At 39.3% G+C, this 27,624-nt stretch overlaps 2 protein-coding genes and 1 long non-coding RNA gene across 9 annotated transcripts in view; 1 reads left to right on the top strand and 2 right to left on the bottom strand.

The window, feature by feature from the left end:
- Window positions 1–27,624, top strand: part of ANK3 (ankyrin 3) — a 399,852-nt gene that overhangs the window by 33,536 nt on the left and 338,692 nt on the right. The window lies entirely within an intron of this gene.
- Window positions 1–27,624, bottom strand: part of LOC137156027 (uncharacterized) — a 117,882-nt gene that overhangs the window by 8,776 nt on the left and 81,482 nt on the right. The window contains exons 2-3 of the long non-coding RNA XR_010920642.1: window positions 22,745–22,818; window positions 9,925–10,007 (exon numbers count right to left, since the gene is read on the bottom strand). This is a non-coding gene — a long non-coding RNA (uncharacterized lncRNA). The remainder of the gene's footprint in view (window positions 1–9,924; window positions 10,008–22,744; window positions 22,819–27,624) is intronic.
- Window positions 915–3,891, bottom strand: LOC137156206 (uncharacterized). The gene is made up of 2 exons (XM_067552937.1): window positions 2,357–3,891; window positions 915–1,466 (listed from the first exon to the last, which is right to left on the bottom strand). Exons 1-2 carry the CDS (start codon window positions 3,009–3,011, stop codon window positions 1,363–1,365), a joined length of 759 nt encoding a protein of 252 aa, XP_067409038.1. The 5' UTR covers window positions 3,012–3,891; the 3' UTR covers window positions 915–1,362.

The raw sequence follows: 27,624 nt of genomic DNA, 5'->3' as shown, positions 1-27,624 counted from the left end.
TAAGAAGGGTAGTGACTTTGGGAAACGAGCAGGACATAGTGGATCTGTTTTCCACAATGGGGTTCCCAAACTATGGGGGGGGAGGGGGAGTGATAGAAGGCATGCATGTCCTTATCTTAGCACGGCACCACCTAGCCACAGAGTACATTAATCGAAAGGTATACTTCTCAATGGTGTTGCAGGCCCTTATGAATCACAAGGGATGCTTCACTGACATCAATGTGGGATGGTCTGGAAAGGTACATGACGCACGCATCTCAGGAACACAGGTCTGTTAAAAAAGATAGAAGCAGGGACTTTCTTCCCTGACGTAAAAATAAATATTGGCTATATTGAAATGTCAATAGTGATCCTTGGAGACCCTGTGTACCCATTGCTCCCCTGGCTGATGAAGCTGTACACCAGGCACCTGGACAGGAAGAAGGAGAAGTTCAATAATAGGCTCAGCAAGTGCAGAATGGTGGTGGAATGTGCATTTTGATGTTTAAAGGCACGCTGGTGCAGTTTACTCACTAGGCTAGACCTCAGTGAAAAAAAATCCCAGCATTTATCTCTGTATGCTGTGTGCTCCATAATATCCATGAGACAAAAGTGAAGAAGTTCCCGTTGCGTTAGGTCATGGAGGCAGATACGCTGGCTGCCAATTTTCAGCAGCCAGACAGCAGTGCAACACTGAGAGCCAACCATGGAGTGCTGCACCTCAGGAAAGCCTTGAAAAATTGGTTTTGCAGTGAGACCTAATGTTTCTGAAAAATCTGTGTTCTAGCTTCCCTTCCCATCCCCCACCCATTCCCCAGCACCACAGCACTGTGCTACACCCCCCCATCCCCAATGGTAATCCCCGCCCTCTCAGTAAAGAAAGAGTGATCTTTAAAGCAATACATTTTTATTTTTCATCATTAACAGTTGAGGGAAAGGAAGTTATTTCAACACTTTGCATGCATTGTAATGGGGCTGTGAGGGGACACAGAGCAAAGTTTCACTGTGCAAACAGCAAACAAGACATTCCTATTTCTTAAAGAGGCCTGCACCTCTTTCTGCTCCTTTCTTCTGACATGGAGTAGAGCACATACTGTATCCTGCTCAACCTCCTCCTAAATCACTTGGGGGTAGGGGCTAGGAAAGAGTGCGTGAGTTGAGGGTTTTACAGGAGGTGCAGAGGGAGTCTGTCCTGCTGTTGCTCTTCTTGAAGCTCAGCCAAATGCCTCAACATGTCCAACTGATCCCTCATTGTGTGCAGCATCTCATTCTGCATTGCATGCTCATGTTCTTGGACCACCTTCCTTTTCTCCATGTTCATTTTCTCCGATAATGAAATCCTCCAGGCTCTTAGTTCTGTATCAATAGCTGCGGAGTCATTCATTATCTCGGTGAACATGTCATCCCGAAGTTTTTTTTCCACCTTCTAATCTGCGACAGGCAGTCAGTGGGAGTAATAGATGCTGAGCCGAAGGCCGCGCTGTACACTGAAAGGCAAGCAAAGCACAAGGAAGCCATTGTTAGCTGGCCCCATGGACGAAAAGCAATATTACAATGCAAAAATAACTCCACTTTATATTCCCAAGGGAATGGCAGACCCACATACCAATCTCTACCTATTGCAGGGGTCGTAGTGCCGTTCCAGCCATGATAAGTAAGGGGCTGGTGCATCTATGTCAGGGAAATCCCCATAGTGCGTAAGTCCATCATTCCACAACCAGTGGGATTGTAGCTCCCCCCTACCCCTCCCAAAAGTTGGTTTTTGAAAAGGCGGTACAATGGGTGTGAGGGGAGTGGTGGTGAAATTCCCCCTGGCAACCCCTAAAACCCATTGAAGTTATGTGCTGTCCTGGCAGTTGCAGTTTACATACCCCAAAAAACCTCCCATGGCAGAGGGAAAAAAATGATTGTATGGAGTGGTACTGCAAATTTGCACCATCTTTCCTAGGTGACCATGAGTGATATCAATTTCTTGAGGGTAACAGAGGCAGAAAGGGAGGATTTACTATAAGCATCTGGGTACAGGCCTGGCCCTTATGTTGCTATGCTGTGTTCCGCGATGATGCCTGCACAATTAATAAGAGAGTGGTGGTGGAAATTGTTGTATCGCAGTGGAAGAAATAAGGCTGCTATCCCCAGAAACCTTCTGCAAAGGATCACAGAGTACCTAAATGAAAGTTTCCTGGAGATATCCATGGAGGATTCTTGGAGCATCCCTATGCACATAAACATTCTTTTCCAGGGGGAACCCCTTGCTTAGGTGAACGAACAACGAGGAAGCCCATCCCCACTACCACACTCAGTTTTTTTTTTTGCTGTGCCAAGAAGTTGGACTGGGGAGATAACCATAGAAATAAGATTTGCAGTACATACTTACCAGATGTGCTTTCCCCGGTATCTCGGTCACTCATGCTGTCCTGCATCCAGCTGGGCTGTTCCGGGGTTACAAACAGCTCCTGGCTTTCAGGGAGAATGAATTTCCCAGTCACCTGGCCCCTTTTATCCTCCTCCTCGTCTTCATCCATCCTGGATTCCCCTGAGGTATCTGTGCTGCGTGGCGGTACAGTGGTGGGGTCACCGCCGAGAATTGCATGCAGCTCCTCATAAAAGCGGCATGTCTTTAGTGATGAGCCAGAATGACTGTTTGCCTCCTTAGTTTTCTGATACACCTGCTTCAGCTCTTCGATTTTAACGTGACACTGCTGCACGTCCCTCCTATACCCCTTTTCCAACATGTTGAGCGATATCTTTTTGTAAATATCTAAATTCCTTTTGCTGGCGCGGAGCTGAGCCAGAACAGACTCTTTGCTCCACAGACCAATGAGATCCAAGACCTCAGGTCGACTCCAGGCTGGAGCGCATTCGGGGTGTTCAGTCACCATGATCAGTGCTGCTGGCAAGATGTCTCCACGCTGACAAAACAGGAAATGGGAATTCAAAATTTCATGGAGCTTCAGGAGAGGGGCTCTTTCCTGTGTACATGGCTGCAGTGCAGCAGAGTATAAATGTACAGAGCAATCACAGCAGAGCATTGTGGGGTAACTCACAGAGGCCAATTACACTGAATTACTCTGCGCTCTGCCTACACTGCTGCTCATTCGACCCAAACAATTTGATTTCAGCACTACACCACTTGCGGAGGTGATTTTATTAAGTCAAATTTTCCCGTGGTTTAAGTCGACGGAACTGACCAGTGAAGACGCATACATTGTGTAGTCGACGGAAGCCACATGCCATCGACCTACCTTCGCAGTGCAGAGCAGGCCTAAATGTCATTGCTACCAATGGTTGAAAAAACTGCTTATCCAAGATCCTATACACTTTCTGGCAGATCCCTGATAATGGCACTTGGGAGAGAATATCTGTTTCTCCAGATTGGATTTCACATGATCTGTATTCTCTTCAAAGAATTTTGTGAATTAACTCAGGTGGACAGAGCAAAAACGTGCTCTTATGCCACTGTACAAATGAGTAATGCAATGAGTACATTTTATTTTTGCTTGAAGAGCATCAGATGTAACTTGATTCTCAATGAGTAAGGAACTTGAAGAATGCCTATGTAACTCAGTTTAATGAGGTGAATGCTGCTTTCTTGCGGAGTAAGCATTAATAGCAGTGTAAACAATCTATAGAGACTAAAATTATTTAGCAGTCTAATTGGAACTCAAGAGATACAAACATGCTAATGTTGTTTCTGTGTAAATCAATAGGAGAACATGAAACTGATATTTTACGTACAGGAAATAATAAAGACTCCACAATTATTTTCAGGCTTATATAGTGTTACATTAAGGCATAAAATAGAAGGCAGGCTGTTCTCAATAAACAGTTACAAACATGTTCTTATTTTTAAAGTTTAACTGTCAAAATAAAATAGCTGTTGATGTACTACTTCACTTGACAGTGAAAATTATAAATTGTACAGCTCTTTCAAGGTCATGACTTGTGCATTTCTGAAGTATTTGCAGGAATGGGATCTCCATATGTTATTTTGCATTAATATAATTTTTAGTTTGTTTATTCCAGTTCTTGGTTTTTGTCCTTGATGTAGTTAGTTACCTACAGTTAAGTATTTTGATGATATTGTAAGAGTGATGGTGGCAGACTCACCATTGTCATCTCAGGATGAAATATAGAGTTGGTAATAATTCTACTTTCAACCTACAGTTGAAGTTAACAGTGTAAATGATGTGTATTGCATTAATAACATAAATGGTTCAAAGCTGTTGTCATTCTGAATCTAACTTGCCTATTTGTTGTTTCAACAATTATGTCATGACTCCTACCATAGGTATAGTTTCATGCATTGTTAGCAATGTATAATCATCCAGCTCCCTAACAGCAGCTGAATTTGAAAGTATTCTGTATTTATTAGACTACCAGTTCCTCTTCTCTTCCCTTGGCTTTCCTTTATGAAATTCATAGGTTGTAAGGCTAGAATGGATCATTATGATTATCCAGTCTGATCTCCTGCACAACGCTGGTCATAGACTTTTACTCAGTAATTTCTATGTCTAGCCCAGTAACTTTTAGTTGAACTGGAGCACATCTTTTAAAAAGACATCTAATCTTGATTTAAAGACTACAAACATGGAAAATTTACCATCTCCCTTGGTAATCTGCTCCAGTGGGTAAATCCATTGTTAAATCCTTTATGCTTCTATTAAAAATCAGTAGTTATTTGTTATTTGTGTGTTGGCCTAATTTGTTGCAATAGATTTTCATGTCAGTCATTTAGTGAGACCAGTTTTTATATTTAAAATTTAAAAAAAATATGAGGTACACAAAAAGCTGTGCACCTAGAATCCATAAGGGAATTTTGGTGATTTTCATAACTGTAATTTTCTAAGTGTTATTTTGGTGCTAAGAAATCTTACAATGCACCATTTAAACCAATGTTAGTGATAATGGAAGGGGCAGGGATATCCCTATGGAAGAATGTTGCCACCCCAGATAATGTGTTAAACTAGTAGCTCATGAAAGATGAACTAGTAATTTTTTCAAAATTTTGGAATTAAGTGAACGTGTATCAAAAGCAATAGACATTCTTTTAAGAAATAAATAGTTGTAACAATTTAAATTAAAAAAAAAAAGTTAAAACTCTCATAGAGGCTTCTATTTTCCGGCAAATTGGCTAGAATTAAGAGTAGTACAGAGAGAAAAACTTAATATTCATTAGTGTAAATTGAAGAATAGACTTTGAATGCTCATTTTCAGTAAGTATGTGTAAAACTCTGTGTGTGTATTTTCTAAGTCAATGTAGTTTTAATGTGTATTTCTCTTTGATTATCAGTCAGTATCTAGGATTTTCCAATTGCACGAGACTGAGCGAGAGCCTACTCCACAACCCTCTTCACTGCTTTTTAGGCCTTGCTCCACCGAATAGAATCCAATAGGGTAGGCACAGGAGTTTATCCATGTGTAATTCCTTGCAGAATTGGGGCCTCAGGCAAGAATTGCATCCCCATCATTCTTCTTTCCACCCTACAGATGGATGCCAGCACTAGCTTTACCTACCCTCTTTCCTTTTCAGCCTGACTTTAGGAATAGGCTTCACTTGTCCTCTCAGAGTTATTTTATTTTAGGGTACAGGATTGAAGAAGCAGGGAAAGAAGACGCAGATCTGAGGTACAATCAGGGCAGGGACTATCTATATGAAATTCTTGGACATGGATGGTCTGACAGCGAAGTCGGGCTTAGAATAAAATTACATTTATATGGAAAGAAAGATGCCAGTGTTTTCTTCACTTATTTCAGTGTGACATAATTTTTCTCTTGTACTAATTTCTCATGCTTCTGGCCTGTTAACAGTCTCTGTGGAATAAGCAGAGAGGCATTCTTAGCTGTAGAATAGTCAAAACTCCAGGAGATATTAGTTTTAATTTTCATTAATATGTCTGTTTTGGGTATATATCTTCAGTATGATGTTTGATAGGAAAATGCTTTTCCTTTCAGACATGCATTACAGGCAGCAGGGGTCAGGTACATCCCTCTTCTCTCTACTGCTCTCTGGTTTGGCACCACATAAGGAGAACTGTTTTATCTTTAAAAAGGGCTTTCCTTGACTGACTCCCTCTCCCCCCTCTCCCCCATTAGTCATTAAGTGTGGAGTCAGTTTCTGTTGTGAGGAGGGTTTTTTTTACCCCTGCATTGGTTTCACAGCTCATGAGTTATCAGTCTGTTTTCTAGGAAGAAGAAATGTCACATCAGATATCTTTCATGAAGCCACTGCATTTCTGTTTTGCTCTGTATGAATGTGTGTTTGTGTGTGTGATAATAAGGATTTATAGGGTCGATGTATGTTTTAACTGAAGCCTATCGAAACTGCTCAAAGACATGACAGGCTAATTCTGGATATGAACATTTTAATACAGCTGCTCCAGATATTTTCAGTTTAGCTGTTTAAATCTGAGTGCAGCACAGCTGTTTTGTGATTTCGTTCTCATCAACCATTTGCAATCTAGAACACTGTCAGGAGTTATCCATATGGCCCTAGTTATTTTCATACTGCAAATAGTGTTGGTTTTCTACAGGTAAAATAGATTTTTCTAAAGTAGTATAGATTACTCATTTCAGTAGATGAAAATGGACTGTATTGTTGATGAAAATCACTGTTAAATGATTTCTCATTTTTTAAATGTTCTTAACATTTTCCCGCTCCAGTTAAGTAAGACTGTTTTTCACAAACTACAAATTGTCTGCTGGCACATCTTGACCAGTCTACTCATTCTCTTCTACTGAAATGAATAATTTATTCCATTTCAGAAGCATACATTTCCACTGTAGAAATCTAACTTTCTCAAAGTTACTTACAGGTCACACAATACTTATTTTGCTACTTTAGGATTACTTTCCCACTGGAAGTAAGTAGTATTTTTGGTTGAATGATTTATTTTAACAATAGAAAATTAACTATATTGTTGGTCAGAGCCCTCTTCAGGTTGCAGGTATTAGTTGAACAAATGGGCCTGTGCACCCTAAATCCAATAACACAATGGGTTCTTTCCTTCTGTTAAAACTAAATAATGAAACCATAAACAGAAAAACAAAACCTTAGAAATCTAAGAAAGCAGATATGAGCCCCAGCTTTTCTTGGAATCATGCCTTGGCAGCCCTCTGGACAAAATGAGAAGTGTTAGAAAATTACACCAGGCCAAGATTGGTTCAGATTTGTGCCTTCCTTTTAGTTCCTGTAGGACCTGGTTTTATTGCTCCTATTTCCCCTGCCCTTCTATTTTCTTTAGTGGTAGCTGATAAAAGATCACCATCATAGGGCAGGAGCTCTTCCAAAGTGTCCAGAAACACAGCTGAAACATTGACTTGCCTCTGCAGCTCAGACTAACTACTTACTCAGGAGACTGCACAACTTCATGAACTTCTCAGGAACACCAACCAGCTCCAGTTGCAAAGTTTAAATTCTTCTGTGTTGATGGTATCTTATAGAAATAACTTTTATTGTGGTTACACACTTTTCTGTGAGCTAGAAACAATTGACGAAATCAAGGTGCTTGCTATTACTTTGCTTTTAGCAGCAGTATGTGGCAGCTTCATTTTGTATAGTGTCTTTCATACTATGTCACCACATAGTGTAGCAATATGGTTATAGAGTTCAGAGAAAATAGTGTAACAGTTCAGCGGGGCTGGTGCCAGATTTTACATGACCAATGTATAGTATGAAGTGTTGTCATCTGTCCAGCTTCCTCTGCAGCTATGGCCATTCTCAAACTGTGTGTACCCGCAACTGCTTTTGTGTGCCTGCAGCATCACCTTCCAGGCAGTGTTAACTCCTCTTTCTACCCTCTTCTGCCATCAACATGTGAGACAAAGGAGAAATGGAGGAAATAGCAACTGGAGATGAGATCATGCTATTAATGTCATTGTGGCTTGTGGGTGTTCAATGTATGCCCAGAGCCCCTAGCTGCGCAGGGCCCTGCATGGCATGAGCCTACTTAAGTGACTTGAGTTTTAGAAAAAAATACTCATCACCAATTTTTTTGCAAGGAGCCATGAGCATTTCCCTACCCATCTCACTGCTTGCTTAGGTCTTGCCACGTTACTGCATTGTTCACTGGCTGGTGGCAATGATACTTCATGCAGTCAGGTTTATGGGGTCTTCTATAGTCAGCTGTAGGCAACAGAAACTCTAGTCTATTTTTTTTCTTGTTTATCCTCCCCCCCCCCCCCCCCCATGTTATCAGAGCTTTCTCCCTCTGTGACTCTGAGATCTCCAAGCTTCTGTCATCTCAGACACCATGACACTGAGATTTTGAACTGGACCATGCAGCGGTGAGAAGGAAATGGCTTTCTCACCACTGCATGGTCATGTTCCAAACCTCAGTGTCCATGGCTTTGGCTTCTTCAAAATAAGAATTAGATTTAGCTTTGTAAATAGTTTAAACAGTGTTTACAGTTTAGTGTTTTATAGATCTTAGTTTTAGATTTAGTCTCTTCAGGGGAAACCTTGCTTCCCTCTCCCCGCCCCCGGTAACCTGTTCAGATACCGGATTATGCCCAGGACTCTGGGCTTCATGCCCACAATCCTTCTTGGTCAGTGACAATCACCACTACTGCCTGAACTGTCTTAGGGAAGCTTACATTGTGGTGAGCTGCCGTATCTGCCAGTCATTCCCCAGTCATACCCGAGAAAGGCAGGAACTTCATCTCCGCAGATACCTTATGAAGAAGGCCAAGAGGCCCCAGTCAGACCTACGTCAGAGAATTCCCCCTCTACATCAGCCTCATTCAACAAGGAGTGTGCCTCCTGCTGTGAAGTCTGGTTCGGTGTGAGAGAATCTACCCTCACAGACTCCCTGGCAAGATGTTGTCAGGAATCCAGGAAGCACTCTTACAAGCATGAGACTATATATATAACTATATATATAAGCCTATATATCCACTACAAAGAAGTCAGATTCGGCTCTGAACAAGCCCATTTGCTCAGCCTGTGAGGACCTGGTATGTCCGAAGTCTCTCAGGAGCGACAAGAAAGCCCATAAGCATTGGACTACATCGGTACTGGACTAAGATCTGATGGTACCGTCATCCTCTGCACCTCCCAAACCCTGGGATCCACTGGCACAGACAAAGACTGATCATCAGCTTTGCTTATGCATGACGGAGTTTTCCTCAGCAGCTGCACAGTCTCTTCTGGCTCCAGTGGCTCACCCAAGTAGAACCCCACTCACACTGGGGAGATCTGAAACTATTGCTGCTCCAGAGGAAATTTTCACTCTCCCAGATCTGAAATCTCCTCCTCCATTGGGCCCCACAAGCTCCAGAGAGGAAATAATACCATTGAGGGTGTCAACCGCTGGAAGGAGTTTGTCACCCATCCCATATGCAGAATACAGCTTTCCTCCAACAGCAATGATGATACATTCACTAGAACTAGAATCAGCCTGATCTATATCAGGAGATTCCAAACCCACCCAGTGAATCTTTCCCCCCTAATCCTATATATCCTCTGTCACCCAAAAGACCTGCAGTGTTTGGGACCAACCTCTGCCTCATCTAACTCGGATTCCTTGATGCCCCATGCCGTGGGGGCCTCCTTGACTACCTGTTGGCCACAGTCAGTGCATACCATCCACCTTCTCAGGACTACTCAGTCTTCGCACATCCACTGACCATTAAATTCTGGAAAGACCCAATGAGAACAGACCTGACTATTCAGAACCCTACTACCCAGTGGAACCTGAACCTTGTTCTCTCAATACTCGTAAGGCTCCGCTTTGAACCATTAGCTTCTTGCTCCATGTCTCTACTTTCTGTGAAGATATTTTTCCTCATAGTCATCACACATCTAGAAGGGTTGGAGTACTTGGAGCAATGATGGCAGATCCTCCTTACACTATATTCCATAAAAATAAGGTTTCTTTGTATCTGCTTCCCAAATTCAAACCCAAGTAGTTTCAGAATTTCACCTTAACCAATCAATTCACTTACGTGTGTTCTTCCTAAATCTGCATGTTTCCACAGAGCAATGAAGACTCAACTTCTTTGATGATTGGTGTGTCTTGGCCTTTTACCTGCAAAGAACAAAACCAGACAGGAAATCCCTGAGACTATTCATTGCTATAGCAGAAAGAATCAGGAGGCATGCCATCTCCACCTGGAGAATCTCCACGTGGGTCTCTGGCTGCATTCTACTCTATCAGCTATCGAATCTTCCTCCCTACTCCAGTGGGGTGAAAGCTCATTCCACCAAAGCACAAGCAACAACTATGGCATAATTTCAGGAGGTGCTCTGCCTTGATATCTGTCAAGTGGCAATATGGGGTTCCATTCACGCATTTGAGAACACTATGCCCTGGTGCAGGACTCCTCTGCTGATGCCTCCTTTGGGAACAACGGCCCTCCGCTCAGTTCTACCATCTATATCCTTGCACAGTTCTCCTACTTAAGTTCGGCTTGTCAGTCACCTGCGGTGGAATACAATAGGGACCATCACTTGAAGAAAGGGAAGTTGCTGACCTGTAACTGGAGGTTCTTTGAAATTGTGGTCTCTATCTGTATTCTTCTACTTACTCTCCTTCTCCTCTGCTTCGGGTCATCTCTGATTTGTGGTAGAGAAGGAACTGGAGAGATGGTCGGTCCACCCCTCCCTTTATCTCCTTTAACCTTTTCTTTTCTCCTTTAACCTTTTCTTGATATGGTTTAGAGTAGAGTCATCTAACCATTCTGGATCTCTCGTCAGCCCTCTCTTCCTCCCACTTTTTGACAGAACATGTTTAGACACAGTAATAACTTGGTATTATTTACCATAGCACCATTTCCATAGAAAGTCAAGCATCAGTTGTAAGAAAATCAGCTGGAAAATTCATGCCTGAAGCACCTTTATTTGTCTTGTGACAACTTTGCGATGTTAAATCATGTCCTCATGAGCACAATAGTTGATTATTATAATTCCCGCTTACTAAGGTTTTCAACAGGCTTCTCCAGCTAGTGGAGAATTTAGCAGTGTGGCTGCTTGTGGAATTCAACAGCCAGATGTATTGTTTGTCTTAAGTAGACTTGCAAAAACTGAGGGAACAGGGATTGAGGTTGTTCATCACCACCAGGAAGCTGTAAAATTCCTCCTCCTCCATCATATATCCTCTACTTACACCCAGCCCAGTAAATTATTGGATCTTCTACTCACTTTCTTAAAATGTCATCTGATGGGGAGTAGGGCTTGTTGGGGGACCTTGATGTTTGCTCATAGGCAAGGGCTCTGGTGTGGAGACATAGGGAGGCCTGGCTATGGGGTCTCCTTCAAAGTCAGAAGTCCAGCGGAACTGCAGGTATCAGTTCACTACCAATCCCTGTTAAGCTGTCTGCAATCTGCAAGTCTCAAATCCTTTCACAAATTCAACCCCATGCATTTTGTCCAATGTTTGTGAACAGCTTTTGGTAGTAATATCTCAGTATGTTTATAGACGGCATTATGTTTCCTCTGATAGACAGAAATTTGATAGCACACTACACCTTCTGTTCATAATTTTCTTTGCAAAGAGCAAAATACTTTTATTTTCATTTTCTGGCTCTGGATGTTAAATCCTGGAAAAGTATTGCACCATAATTTGTCCAAGTGATTGTCTACAAAGCTAAAGACACGCTGCAAAAATTGTCCAGGCACCAGAGAGAATGTGCCTTAATGTGAGACGTTTCTATTCTAATTTGTTCGTTGCATTTTACTCTGGGTGTGCAAGGTAGTGGGGAGGACTGAGGAAGATTGCCCCTTCCCCCTTTGTCAAAGCACCAACCACAAGTGCAGTCTTGCTTTTCTGCGCTCCGTGATTCCTTGCTATTACCCCCTGGATCATGAGACACCCCAAAAAGGACAGGGAGGAGGTGGGTTTGTTGCTCTTCCCTAAACTATTATTCCTGGCTGGATGCACAGGGAAGCACATTCTGCAACCCCCCATGATGTATAGCTGTAATGCACAATGCCTTCTGGAGCTCGGACTGAAGCAGTGCAGCTCTGTATCAATTCTAGGGCACAACATGGCCCTATATAAAATTGACATCTACATTTCTTTTTCCTCAAATTTAGTGTATTTCTCCCACTAAATGAATTTTCCGCAATTGTGTTTACTGTCTGTTTCATATTAGTCAATATACTCCAAAGGGAAGGATAGTCTCTCCTTTTGGGAAGTCTTGCTCCCTCAATATCATGAATTATCTTTCAGGAATATCTGTGATGATGTTGCCTCTTTCACTGGCTGATTTGTGCACACATAACATAGCAATGACAGTTAGCAAAATAAACCACACGAAATTACTTATGAATATGCTGTTAATAGCAATGTCATATGTGGGACAAAAGGTTATTGATTCTGGTATTTCACTTGAACTTGACCTCATATTTGTTCTTTGCTCTTGTGGTTCTAGTTTTGAAGTATGCTGCATAACTAAAGGTGTCATTCTTTGGATGAAAAGCTGAACTGAAATTCTGGCCCATCTCTGGTAGGCTCTCCAAATGAGAATTAAATATCCCATGGCAGTTTTCAGAAGGATAGGGAATGACCTGATGTAGTCAGGGCTGCCAATTGTTGAGCCAAAGAATTTCCTCTGTAGATAAAATAGGTTCTAATTCTTAATATTGTGTACTAGGTTATAGTTAAGAGCCTAGTTTGTTTATTTTGTTCATAGTTATTGTCTTACCAGTGTTTAACACTTCAAATTTGAAAGCATTTTGAGATACAGTACATGTAGTAGGTACTAGGTTCTTGGCTTTGTGGCTGAGTATAGTATCGGTTTAATTTCAGGTACGTTTTAACTAGAGGCCACACATACTACATCAAAAGAGGCTGCATTAGATAATCTAATAGGTCACTTTAATCTCTGATTTACTTGTCATTTTGGAGAGGAGAGACCTCAGTATTGATGCAAAAATGATATTAATAAAATTATGTGTTTTTATTGGGTTGTTACAAACTTGTTTATTCGTTTACTGAATATTAAGATATAGCTACAAATAAGTTATAACCAGGATGCTTGGAAACATAACAGTACATATGGTTAGCTAGTAATGTTACAAAGAGTTAAAGCGAATTAAAGAAATTTCAGAAGGCTTCTGCTTCTATCTCCCAAGGACAAGCAAAGTCAAGAAGGCAAACAGCATAAAACATCCATGTTTTAGGAAGAAACCTGATGTGAAAGGAATGTAATGTGTTATCAGAGCTATAAATCTAAGTTGTAAAGTGGGCATAGCAACCTCTTCTCTTTTCAAAAAGCAATCTTTGCTTATATTCTTAAAATTCCAGGAAAAACGTGTGTAGTTGGAAATGTTTTTAAACTTCTGTTACTCTTACATGTTGAAATGGCAAACATCTTTGTCAAATGCATACTTGCAAATATATTCACCTAAATGCAAAGCTCCTAATATCATTGCTATGTAAATGGTAAAATTCTTTATGTTCTGGCATGGAATTGAATGACCTTGCTAAACTAATTATTAATGTTAAGAAGCCACTTAAGTATAGAATATTTATTTTAATGGGGATTGAATTAATTACTGGCAGTGCACAAACAGCCCCTTGCCAAAATCAGGAAGAAAAGCAACATCATCTCTCCAAAAATTTCATGTCTTAACTTTTTTAAAATCTTTATCTTATTTAATTTTAAAAGACCATTTCAAGAACTGAACTTAGATATAAAAAACAGGAGTGTTAAGGCTTTTTGAAAGTAATTTCATTTGTTGTCAAATTCTAGTGAAATTGAAAGAATATATCGGAACCAGCTGAACAAAATGAGGTAAAACTAGCTTTGAAAGTTATGATGCCCTTCTGACACACGAAGAAAAGACTATTAACTAAATGTTTTATATTCACTAATAAATTATATTCGTAAAATGAAGAAGCTCCTAAGGACCACCCAGTAAGGCATGAAGCCAGTGAAAGAGCACCAACATGAATCAAAACAAGCCTGAAAGAGGTATGTGTTCCCATAATTTCATGAAATAGAAAGGAGAAGGGATAAAAGACTGAAGTGAGAACCCACCCACCCACACTCTCTGCTACTCTGTCTAGACAGCAAGCACTCTGCAAGTCATCCTATCTATCTCTACAAGCAAGCTGCCACAGACAGATCAGAAAAACTGATAAGAATCAGGAAGAAACCAACCTAAGGAAAACCTTCTCAAAACTTCAACATGGCTTGATGAGAAAAAGTTGACTAGAACATGGCCAAGGGATTAGATTTACACACTTGTAATGGTTTTATTGGGATATGAAAATGCTCTTGTAATGCAAATTACTAATCATTTCTCCTGTTAATCACCAAGTGATTAGACCACGTATTTCTGGAGAAGAGATAGGGGCTAAACATTGGTAAACAGAGAAATAGTGGGATTTAATTGGTTTTAAGATTCTTAATATTGGTCAATTGGCCCATCTCAAGACAAGCTCCTTAAATGGCTTCTTCTCAGTAACTAATTTCAGTATTTTCTTTGATTTCATATGATTTAGTTAAGATTGCTAACTTTCTCCTATTATAAACTGTATGGCTATTTATTAATAATTAACAGGATCCACTTGCCCTTAAACAAATTATTTTGCCCATAAATAAACTGTTTAAATATCTAATCAGATGCTCAACTGAATTCACAATAAGTTTGTAAACAATTTACTTTGGTCTTAACTTACAAGAGAAAAGTGCTCCCAGAGGAAGTCCACTCAAAGGTGTCATTTCTGTTAAAAGTTCTCCACAAATAGACATACAGAGGAGATTGTAACAGGAGTAACCGGTTTATCCCTTGTATTCTGTAATTTATGTTGTTTTAATTTTTTCCCCTTTGTTTAATAATAAAATCACCATGCTTATTAATTGTGATTATTTTGCTAGGTTTTAATTATGATGTCCCCTAAAATATGTAATAGAACCTCTGTGATGAAGTAGTGGGAGTTACACCCCTGAGTTGGCAATAAGAGAAACAATTAGTAAGAGCTGGCCTATCATTTCTTGTTTCTCTTTTAGTAATTTTTAAAATAAAATTACTTGGCATCCAGCAATTAAAGTTACCCTTTCTACCCCACAACTTGTTGGACCATCTTTCTGTTCAGTGCTAGTCAGATAAGTGTATAGTTATAATTTAAAAATAAAAAGAGCAATATAGTTCAGAATTAGAGCTGTGTCATTGCTGGCCTATGCAGTTCTGCCAAATTATTGTATGAGATTTGGTATTTATTGAAACCACTCAAATGTAAGGTGGATCTGTATAAAACTCTTTTTTTCACATTTTTTCATTAGAACTGAACAGAAACTAGTGCGTGCGTGCGTGTGTATATAAATGCAGTTGTTGTACTATATAATGGTAATCGGGCTAAGTGTGAGTAATGTGTTTGTATGTTCCCTTAATGTCTTCAGTACTAAGAGATGGGTGAGTTTAAAATTTTGGTCTTATCTAATGTTGAAACCAAATCACCAGAATCTTATTTTTTTTGTTTTGAGTCTGCTTAATCAGCTTTATTGAGTTTTAGTGAATGTATGCCTTTTGTTCTTTGGGATCTGAACTCTATGACTTTTTAATCAATAAGCTGTGGAATTTTTCAGAAATTGTATATAAATGTATATAAATATAGGTTAGGCTTTTCAAATTGAATTAATCTATTTTGTGAATTGGACTCAAGTATTCACAAAAAAAATCACTGCACATTGGGCTTGCTATATTAATCATTATTATGCTGTTGAAATTACTGCATTTAAACATGAAATATACTGTGTATTATTAGTATCATGTCTGAGTTTTTGAAGTTATGTTAAACCATTTACATATATAAAATTGTCATGTTTACAAGTGAGTTATGAAGAAAATTAGAAGAAAATAGGCTGTTTTTAACGAGCAAGCATAGGTGCTGAATTGTTCATTGTTGGAGGAGGACATAATGAAATAATGTACAGTTTGGTTATTTATAACGTCTGACAGCAGATTATTCCAAGCATTCCAGGTTTGCACTTGCTATATGCCACTATTATTACTACATAAAAATACATGAGGGAAGTCAGTTTAAGTTAATGAAAGTTATGAAATAGTAATTGTAATACTAATGAAATAGTGAAAGCTTAAATGGAAGAAGTTGCCATTTACTGAATTTTACTCAATCCTTAAAATATAAATTCTTATTTCCTCTTCATTCCTTGCAACAGATGAGCCCCAGTGAGCACCTTGTATCCCTGGTTGGACTTATTGTAGAGAATGCTATTTGTTTTTACTTGAACATTTCTTGTAAAAACTACCAAACTGAAAACAGATTTTTATTGAATATCTAATTTTTCTTGCAATTATTACCAGATAAATAAGATTGTTACTCCAAAGTTTTATGATTGTGATATGTTAGGAAATGGAAATAAATGTTTTTATCATGAACATACATACCTGTGTAGGATGTGTGTTGATTGCTCAATGAAAATTACAAGACCAAAATGTTTAAAGATTGGAAACTGGGGTTTACTGCTTCTATTTATGGCTCCTTTGAACTGTCAGTTGCCTAGGAGATCACTGGCAAAATTCCAACAACTACTTGTACCATATTGAAGAGAGGTAAAGAGAGAGCTGTAACAGATCTTGTGACAATCATTAGATGCTTCCTGAGAAAACACCCTGGAATTTTTAGGAGGTTTATGTTTCCACCACCTGTTTTATTGTCACAACTGCTCTTCAGCAAACAGAACAGGAAATATTTATAATTTCCTGTTAAATATAAGATTTATTTCTTTGCCTAGGTTAACCTATTGGTGTCTATTAAAAACCACAAGATTATGTATTCCTTTTTCTGCATCACATAATCCTTCTCTGAGTCAAAGCTAATTAACAGCCATCTAAAGAGATTACTTAACCTTTGTGATTAGTGAGCTCAAACCTTGTGCTTTTCCTTTTACAGGTAAGTGAATGTGGCATTGAACATCCCTGTCTTCATTATTATCACTTTCTCTGGCTCTTACTGCTGATGCCGATTTATGGAATAAAAACAATAAAGGCAATAGGAAAATACTGACATGCAGGTACTGTGGTTACTGTTGGAATATATATTCTGAAAAAGATGGTAAGTGCATGTTTTCCATCTTAACATATATCATGACCTCTAGCATTTTTACTAATTTACAGCCAACAACTAGCAGCCGCATGTTGTCCTTTTGGTAACCAGCTCCATTTGGCACTGCTGAAAGGAGGAGCCACTTTGCTAGATTGTTGGGTATTGATTTTTCTGTAGATTCTTTCCCAGATTGCAAGGTTCTTTTGGCACTGGGCCTTTTGAAACATATCACATTTACTTCAGGTTTAGGCAATTTAGCATGGAAACCAGATATATGTTTAAGAGAAGCTTTTGTGTGATGTAATTAAGAATGGACTGTCAAGTTAGGCAGAAAAGCATACAGCTACAAATGGACCCTGTCAAAATCAGAGAAATGTTCAATTTAACAGGTATTTAGAAATTTAATAGCCTTAGACTCCTGGTAGGCTTTGCAATTAAATCTAATTTAAGCAAGATAATTGCATTACTTTTTATATATTGGAATTTAGTCAGTGAGGTTATGCATTATTTAATTGTATCTCAGAGGAGACTTTAAGCAGGCCAGAAATACAAATTTTGGGTGTTTTTGACTTGCTATTAAAATTAAAAGTAAAATAATTTGCTTGTTTATGCCAGTGTTCCATCATATGTAGTTGGAAGTTAGTTCAGCATTATACAGTAGTAGTTTGGTGCTACTGTCAGTAAGGAAGAATTATGCTTTTCATTTTTATAGCAGCACCTGCTAACAGTGCAATACGTAAGTCTTTCAGCATTTCCGTTTTAATCCTTATAAATAGGGGCTGCTAACAGAACTGTATTTAACCCATAGTTTAGCTTAAATATCTTTGGAGGCATTAAGAATAAGTCTGGATAGTTTAGAAATGTGTGGTCCAGCTTAGTTTCTAGGCTTCAATCAGATATTCTAAACTGTTTTAAAGCCTAAATATTTTGAAAGTAGTCAAAGTATTTTTGAACCGATTCCTGTCCTCCCCCCCCACTCCCAAGCTCCTCCCACAATTGTGGAGGATCCCAAAAGGAAAATGTTTCATAGACTATGCTGGTGCTGAAGCCTGTACAAAGCAGGTGGGGGATTGAGGACTATTTAGGTTTGATGGCAGAAGTGATAAAACTGCCACTAACCACAGTTGTTGTCCTTCTTGTGGAGAATGGGTGCAACAGCAAGGGCTACTGCAGTATTTCTCCTACTTCCTGCATTTTTGCGGCCTTTCCTTGTTACCCTATGGAAGCCTCCTGCTCCAGATCTGGCTACTTGGTCTTAGGGTGACCAGATTGCAAGTGTGAAAAATTGGGAGAGGGGATGGAGGGTAATATATAAGACAAAGCGCTGAATATCGGGACGGTCCTTATAAAATCGGGACATCTGATTACCCTACTTGGGCTTGATTTTGCCTTCTAAAACATAGCAACTGGCAATTACTACTTCTCACTTCCCCCACTCTTTTTTCCAAATGAAATGAATGAAGATCTATTTAAGTATTTTGATCATCAAACAATTCAGTGGGGATTTGCAATGTCAGAAACATTATGCTAGCTTATTCACTACAACACATTTTCTGATGACACAATTCGGTTTGGAGAGAACCAGACTGATTTCCTAACCTCAAAGCACAGAGAGCATTTATATACACTTCTGAGAATTCTCTGGCTTCTGCCTCATGAATGAGTCTCATCATTTGTAGCATCCTACCATCAACTTTAACATATAGTCACATATGAAGAAATATTACTAACCTGCTTATAATGCTTCTTGAAATAGTAGTTAAAAAGCTACCTACCCAACTTTCATATGAACATTGTTGCACCCTTCACTGAAGAAAAAGTACCAGGAAATCAAATTAAAATACAATAGGTTAAGCGGGGGGGAAGCAACAAATGCTAAACAATTGAGTTGTTGGCCCCTTGCAATCTTCCTGTGACCCCCACTTACGCTACTGAGTGTTACTCCTAAGCATCAAGGGAAACAAAACCCTTAGATGTAAAGACTGAATTTGGTTAGTGACCAGATGAGTTTTGAAAAGAACTAAGTATATGATAGATCTTGAATTGTCCCTTGGGCTGTGCATGTGAGAACGTTTGTCGATTCAGAACAGCTGCGTCACAAGCACATAATTTGCACCTGCTGAATCTGTGTATGCTAGGTTAGAAGTACTCTGTTGTGGCCTCTTTTTTAGTCTGAAACTCACACATGACTCAAAATGAAATATACTTAAACACATACAAGGAAACACATTCTGTAACAAGATTGGATGAGACCTTTAGGCATTTGGAGACTGACAGTAGGTATACAGAGGTGGACCTTAAACATTTGCCTGTTTTTATGTGTATAAATAGTTACCTTACTGCTTACACTATTCCTTATACTTCCTGAAACTTGAGTGACTTTGATTCTTTTTTTGTGAGAGGTCCTAGAGCATGTTGGTCTTCTGCTGTAAGAGGTCTCCTCCTACAAAGTACCACAGAGTTCTGTCTTGTCATAATTTGTTCACCGTATACATGGGGTCACTAGGAAGATTCATGGTGAGATATGGGTTATGGTGCCTTAAGTATGCTGACAACATCCAAGTCTATGTCTTTAACTTAACTGATACACCTAGGGCAGCGAAACAACTTATCCTGAGCCTGTTTGAGAGTGAGGCTTGGATGAAGGATAGCTAGTTAGGCTCAACCCTGACAAGACTGCAATGATAGGGGGGAGATGTTGGGGAAAACAACCAGAAGATATGGTAGAGATCATATTGGGACCCAGACTGAGGCAGCATCCCTGCTGCTGTTATTCAGGTACAATCATCTGTATTTGTCTTGTCAAGATTAGGTGACTACAGTACATTCTGGACGAAGCTACTCTTCAGGATCTTTCAGTAGCATACATTGGTGCACGTCACTATGATTCTTCATGACCAGCTATGACAGTTTTAAAAACAGTTTGCCCTGTCTACAATAGATGCAACGCCCTGTTTAAAATCATGGTAGTAAAATGTGTGCACTAACATGTTTTAAAACACTGGTTCTTTTCCTAGTCCAGACGTGGCCATGCTAAATGGTGAATCACTTGGGGAGCATCTTACACCAGGGCTTTGTAGTCTACATTGGATTTTGGTTAGTTTCCAGCTGGTGCTCAAGTTCTGGCTTCGGCTGATAAAGTCCTGACTAGTTTCTGAGGTAACTTTCTGGGAAACTGTCTAATTTTTCACACAATTCCACCACAGTTGGAATCGGAGCTGCTCAAACCAACAGCTGCTGGAATAACAGAGAGGCAGGTGGTCACAGAGCATTTGCATGAGTGTTCCTCTGCTCTAGAACTCACTGCTTCCACTGCTTGTTCTGCCAAGCCCTGGGTTTTGTTTTGCTTCAGGACAAATTGCTAAGATCATCTGTTCTCTTGAGCTTTTGGTGAGATGAGTTGAGGGGTGCAGGTATAGGTATTATTCTGGATGAGTGTTATTAAATGGGCTGCCTTTAGTAGCAGTTCGTTGTTGTTTTTATTTGTATACTTTTTGTATATTGTAAAAGTTCCTAGATCCATTGGGACAGGAGATTTTTTAAAAAAACCTAATACATTGAAGTTTTCTTGGTATAGCCCTCACAACTCACTTGTTGGTTTCATAACTGCAAATAATGCAACCATTCCAAACCCATGCTTATAAAGTCTTTATACCACTCCAACACAACATGTATTCCTTTTCTCTCTCTTTCTCCCTTCCCCCATCACTGTTTAGTCAAGAGTCTTTGGGGACCTTCTGATTTGTAATGACTTTGTCATTGTAAGGTGTAGATTAAATATGTATTTAGGTAAAAGCCATAATTGGGAGTGTTGATAGAATATTAATAAGGCTAAATAAAACATTTGCCTAGATTTTTAATGCAGCTCTATGTCAAAGATACTAATACTATATATTGAACAGTTATCCTTCGTATAGTATTTCCAAGTTATTCTTTGATCCAGATCTGTTGTTAAAAGGTTCTGGACACTGTAATTTTTGCCATAATGGGAGGAACCTGTGTCTCCTGTTGTTGGAATTTCCAAATCCCCTTTTCAATATTGAAAAATAGACCATGAATCAAAGCGGTATCTACTCTTTTTTCTCTGTGAGGTCTTTAATATGAATGATAGAGCAGTCCTTCTGGGAATAATTTATACACACAAAATATTAAATAAATAGTTGAAGTTTTAATTTAAATAAATTAGTTCATGTATAATAGAAGCTACCCACACAATTTTCCATCAAAAATTGTAAATGGACAATCATATTGAGACATCCACCCACTCATCTTTTATGCAAATAGTTTCATGCTGTGCATAAATGCTAACTCAGGCATACTTGAATTGAAATTGAATTGCTAATTGAAAATTAGATGCCCATCTAGTTCTTTGCATCCAGACCTGTTTGTTGATTTGTTCATTTAGCAGTTTTTACATGTGCATTTGATACACGCATACCAAAAAAGTAGCCCTATAATTCTATACGAGCTGAGGTTTTGACCACATGTGGTAATTAAAAATCCAATGGTTTGTTGTTGTTTTTTTGTTTTGTTTTTTTTTGTTTTTTTTTTAGAAGAGCAAAAAGTTCTATGATCCTTGATGTTCTGGCCGAATTCAAGTTAAGCTAATTTACATTCTGTCTGTATAAATTTCACATGTAATTTCTAGTGGAAGATGTGTTCTTTCACTTCCCTACTTAAAGTCTTTAGTCATGGTGTTGGCACTGAATAGCTGCTATGTATCCCCCTGAGAATTGGCTGCATTTCAATGGGTTGAGATGGTTCCAGTCTGCAAAGCACTTTGGGATCCTTGGGGTTGTCGAAGCACAATAGTGCCTGAATGTTAAGGTTGGGGTCAGTTTTTCATTTAAATTGGCTTTCAATGTATCAGTGTGTGCCTACACAGCAAAAGCCAAGCTAACTTGAATCTGGCCAGCGTGGGTAGCAATGACAGTGACGAGACAGCCCAGTGCAGGCTTCAACATGGGTAGTTCAAGCCGTGTACAGACCCTGGGTACAAACTTAGCTTGCTAGCCTGCCCCGGATCCTGTGCTGCGCTATCCTCATTTCCATGGTTACCTGCGCTAGATGATTTCAAGCTAGCTTGGGTAGGCTAGCCTGTGCAGAGTTTTAGATGTGTAGACATGACCCCTTAGTTTTACATGAATAATAGTGTATCTTCGTCAAAGGTTAAACACATATTCTGTGAATAAAGACTGAGCTTTCAGGAGATTTGTAAATAAGTCTGTTACTTAGTTTGAGTTAAAATTAATTAAAATTCAAACCTTTCAGAATTTTCTTCGGTCTCTCATTTTTTGAGATCCCCTTTTCTGATAATGGTTAGCTATCTGTTCTTCATATGTTCCATTTAATTCAAACTAATCGTAAAATAGTGATGAATGTGCATTTGGAAAAAACTGGTTGTAATGTAACACTTATTCATCCTTAATCCACTTTAGATAAAGATTTCGTTTATGAAATTATATTAATCTGCAATTCTTTCTTGGTGCTCTACTAACAGTTATAAATTATTTGTTTTACTAGCATGTGTTTTGAATTCATCTGAGCCCTAAACTGGAATCTGATCATGTGCATATAAAGCTACATGACTCATTATAAACTAATACTGTACTAACAGATGCAGAATACATTTTATTCATCTACTGAACATATTTAAACTGTAATTGTAAAATAAATAAATAAAGTACGGGGAATAATATATCAGCCATTATCATTTCCTTCATATAAACACACCGAAGGGGTAAGCTTACCTGGAAAAATACACAAGGTTTGTTCTGTCCCATTTACCATCCATTTCTTCTTCTGCTAGCTGATGTCACTGGCCCTGTGGAAGGGGTGAGAATGAGGCTGGTTAGACTGGGAATTTCTATGAAAATCAGGGCCAAGTTTCATAGCTCCTCCACTAGACACATGAAACTCAAATTCCTCTGCATGGCTTCTCAGAGGCTCCACCTCAGTGTTGCATGACTGCTGTCTCCTAAACCATGCTGCCCATTGGTTTCTCCGCTGCAGTGGCACACACCTATTCTTCTCTCTAGGGGTGGGGATTAGTGTTATAGGAGGAGAGTTAATGCTACAATTTCTTTCCCTTACCTGAGAAGCATATGACACAGACTGTGCATTTTCCACTAACTGAGAACCTACCTGGCCCAAAGCTCTGAATACCTGTAGAGTTCCAAATGTACAGAATTCGTATAGAAGGGCTTCTGCAGGCTCTTGAGCAGAGGAGCATAAGATGTGAACTATAATCCTCTCCAAGACTGGTTTGGGAAACTTTCTTTTCCTGTTTTTTGTCCTTTGCTACTGTCCAGGCTGCAGAAGGGAAGAGGATCATTTGGCTTGTTGTTTGAAGGCAGTCTCCAAAACAGTTCTTTGCTTTTGTGGAATTGTGCCTCACGCTTAATGTTTAATTTAACACAGTTCTTGTGGTGCTACATTTTTGCACCTCCATCATCTTGCTTGATTTTTTAGCTCATTGTAAAACACTTGCAATGCATTGATTTAATTAGCTTGAGTACATATTGCAACCATTTTTGTTTTCCATTTCTTCTTGCTGTAGCTTCTCTATTTCATATTTTCACAACTTCCCAGTATGAGAAGAATTCAATTCCATAATGATGTCATTGATTTCTATAGTGTACGCAAAATAAGAGTAAACTTTTCAAGTAAAATGTTTATTTATGTGGAAATTACAGAAAATTGTCTGTGTAACTCACAGAATAAAGTTAATTATGCAGTGTAATCCAGTTGTTTGTTTTTAATTGACGGTGTATCAGATAGTTTCCTACTTTTGAAAGGTATCAAATGTTGGAGTATTATTTTGACACCTTACTAAACAAGCAGTTGCAGCATTATCTGTCTGAGAAATTAATGCATTGATAGACCTTATTACTTTAAACTGTCATCTCATCCCACTGCTGTTTTCAGGATTGTAACTACAGTGAGATCCATCCATGTAATAAGATGACAGGTTGAGTTAGGCCAGGCTCTTTTGTTGACTCACCAATTAGAAAGAGTTAGTGTTCTTGCAAAAAGCTGGTGAAGGCATGTTCCTGATTCATTGTGGTAGGTGTGTCTTGTTAATTTCACTAAGATATAACAGAGGTGGGTAATCTTCTGGTCAGAAAGAACTAGGTGCAGATACAGGGAGGTCCTGCAGGAAACTGAGAGTGTAATTAGACTTGGGGGTGGGATGTATGTTGTGTGGGGGAGCTTAGGTTGAATTATGTTCTGTTATTTGAGTTACCAGGAAAGCCAAACCCATGGAAGACAGGAAGGAAGTTTAACCTTATAAAATGTCAACTTTCTGTGGAGCAGCATGGGTGTACCACCTGTTAACAAGCTCACACAAGATTAGAAAGGATTCTATGTAGCGTAGCTGAGCTAAGTAGAGATGGGTTTGAATCAAGATCTCTAGATCCAAATTTTCTTTTATGTTGGGAAGTGATTGTGGGACACAGAACACATAGATCTGAATTTTACAAACTATCCCTATCTGTATAAAGGACCAAAATATGGAGTGTGAAAAAACTCTTAACTTGAGGGTGAGGGTTAGGTGGATACAATCAGTCCAAACCTGTATCTGAATTTTATGGATGGCCCAAGTCTTATAAATGGCTAAACCAAAACTTCACATTCAAATAGTATTTGATGATGGTCAGAAATTGGAACCATAGTAACTACTACAAAGAGTTTGGTTTTGCCCTCAGAAGAGGGGGAGAGAGCGATTTGCTTGTCAGGCCTACAAAACAAAGTGGATTACCGTTCACATCAGAATGCTGGGAGGAATGCTGTAGTAAGGAGAACTGTCTGGGAACTTCCCAAAATGAATGACTCTGGTCTGATGTCCGAAATCAGGAACAAATGTTTTTCGTAGATTCATATAATAGATTTTTTTTTTTTAGAGATCAGATATGACCATTGTGATCATCTAGTCTGATGTCCTCCATAATACAGACCATCCAATTTCACCCAATGATTGCTACCTCAAGCCCATGACATTTGGTTAAGCTGTTGCATATCTTTTAGAAAGACATCCCATATTTGATTAAAGACTTGAAGTGACAAAGAATCCACCATATGCTTTGGTAAACTGTTCCAGTGATTAATTATCCTCACCATTATAAAATTGTTCCTCACATCTGGAGTATATGCTCTAAATTCTTGTTATTGTGGCTTTAGCAAGACTTTTTGATTGACTTAAATTAGACAGAGGCAAATATCTATTGAGAATCCTTGTGATATCTGCCAGTGAATGTTTCATTACTTTGGATGCAAATAGAAATACTCATGTCAGATGTGTGGTTGACAACAATAGGAGTAAAGAGAAATGCAGACTTACCATAAATATTAAGATGATAAAGCAGCTGTGTGAGTAAACATTAAGCTAATATTATCCCTTCCTTCAGAAATTCTGAAGAGTTTATTACTTTCTGATCTAATAGCAAGGGACAGGTTTTGTTCTGTTAGGAGAATGGAAGTTCTTGGTGACCCCTGAGTCCCATATGTTAATTGTTTGTATATATATTGGGCTATAACCCTGTTCCTAACTTTTAATAAAGAGAGCATCCTGTCACGCTTTGCTTTCATAAGGCCAAATTCTGTGCTCAGTTACACCCATGTGCTTCAGTGGATTGTTTCACAGGTGTTACTGAGAACTGAATTTAGAACATGTTCTCTGTCTTCAATAAAAATGTGCCCTTTTGCATATATTCCATTTTCATAAGAGTGTTTAGGATTGCACAATGGGCTGGGAGTTTCACTGGGCAGAGAACCAAACCCCTAAGACAGGGGTGGGCAAACTTTTTGGCCTGAGAGCCACATCTAGGTATAGAAATTGTATGGTGGGCCATTAATGCTCTGGGAACGGCTCCAGTTAGGGCACCACTGGTGGAAGTTAGGGCCAGTTAGGGCCCATGTGGTGGAAGAAGGGGGTGGGAGGGGCGAGGCCGGGAGGGTGGAGCGGCTGCCACACTCCAGCCAGGATGCTCTTGGCCCCACGCAGTGGGAGAGGGGCAGGGGGAAGGTGTGGAGCTGGGAGGGGGAGCGGCCACTGTCGCGCCACACAGCTTGTTCCGAAGACCACTTGAATGGAGCTCGCAGATCACTGGTTGAGCTGCAGGGCCTGATGAAAAGTTCAGACATGCTGTATGCGGCCCACGGGCCGTAGTTTGCCCTCCCTGCCCTAGGAGCAGAAATACCAAGTATCTTGTGATGTTCAAGGAAAACCTCTTCTGACTACAGAGAAGTATCAACAGGCTGCAAAGGGAGTCTCACTCTGTCTTCTTCAGTCAGAAGGATAGGTGGATGTGATCAGGAGCAATTGATTGCAGTGATAAATGTTCATCTATGTTCATGTTTGACAGTGGAAGGGAGAAGGAATTTTAAATGTATCGCAGCAGAAAACCTCAATAAAAATCTGTCCCCCTGAGATACCTCACTCATCCTAATACTTAACTGACTGACTAAAGGAAGGGGATGCTGATTCAAATCTCATTTATGCTTGTATACTTATGAACAACTCCGTTGACTTGTGTGGAGTGTCTGCAGATTTAGGTTCCTATCCTGCAAATGCTAGAGTGCAGGCAGGCAGTTGTCTGTTCTTGTCTGCATTTCAACCTAAACAATTGGTTCATCATGACAAGTTAAGTGGATGGGATAATCCATTCTTAAAATTTACCATCAGGTCAGAGGTCTTGTCCTTAATTTAGACTACAACATATAACTCCACCTAATACCATGGGCCTAGTAGCTTAAAAAAGCACCTTATCCGTTGCAGATAGAAAGTCTGGAAGAGAATTAACAGAGTGACAGTTGATTGTCGGATTGTGTTTGGCTCTAATCAATCCCTTCCCATTCCTGCCGTAAATCTATAATTTAAGATGGCTGTTTTGTTTTTCCTCTAATTCTGCTGGAGTTTGAGGTGAGATGAAATATATGTTTAAGTTAATGTATTTTAAAAGATAACTTGATCGGTATGTAAAATCACATGAAATCAGATCTCACCATACATAAACACTCATGCCTTTTGTTTTCTCCAATTTAGTGCTTTGTGTATGTTTCCTACAAAAGCAATAACAATTTACATCTACCAAATGCTGTAGTCAGAATTCTTATCCACGCCACTGGAGCAAACGCATAACTCCAATTCTGGCTAGCTCGACTTGGTTGACAATGTAATTCTTTATTGGCTTCAAGTTGCTGCTCTTGATCTGTAAAACCCTTTGAAATATTGGTCCAATCTTGCTATCCTTGTCCTGTCACCCTTTTCACCACTGAGCAGTGGGGTCATCTGCTGGTTTACTCGTCTCCTTACCTGATGGTGGGAAGAACCTGCACTGAGTATGTATGCCTTCCATTTACTTAGGGATGCTGCCTTTCTCTTGTTCTTAAAATAAGAAATGAAGGCTCACTTATTTTCTCTTGATTTCTGTCATTAGTTTATCACAGATTGTATATGTGATTTATTGTGCTGTTTTTCTAAAGCAACTTAAGATTTTGTTAAGACTGTTAGAAATGATATATGATTACAGGTGCACAGTGTCCAAATAAGGTTTTTATAAACCAGTATGAGAAGTTATCAAAAATAAAAAAATCTCTAAAAGTGTCAAGAGAAAACTATAAATCTGAG

Source organism: Emydura macquarii, unplaced genomic scaffold, assembly GCF_026122565.2.
Source record: "Emydura macquarii macquarii isolate MOO-44397 ecotype Brisbane River unplaced genomic scaffold, CSIRO-AGI_Emac_v2 contig_1390, whole genome shotgun sequence".
NCBI lineage: Eukaryota > Metazoa > Chordata > Testudines > Chelidae > Emydura > Emydura macquarii.
The sequence above is the reverse complement of the archived record's forward strand: the minus strand, read 5'-3'. Positions and strand labels throughout refer to the sequence as shown.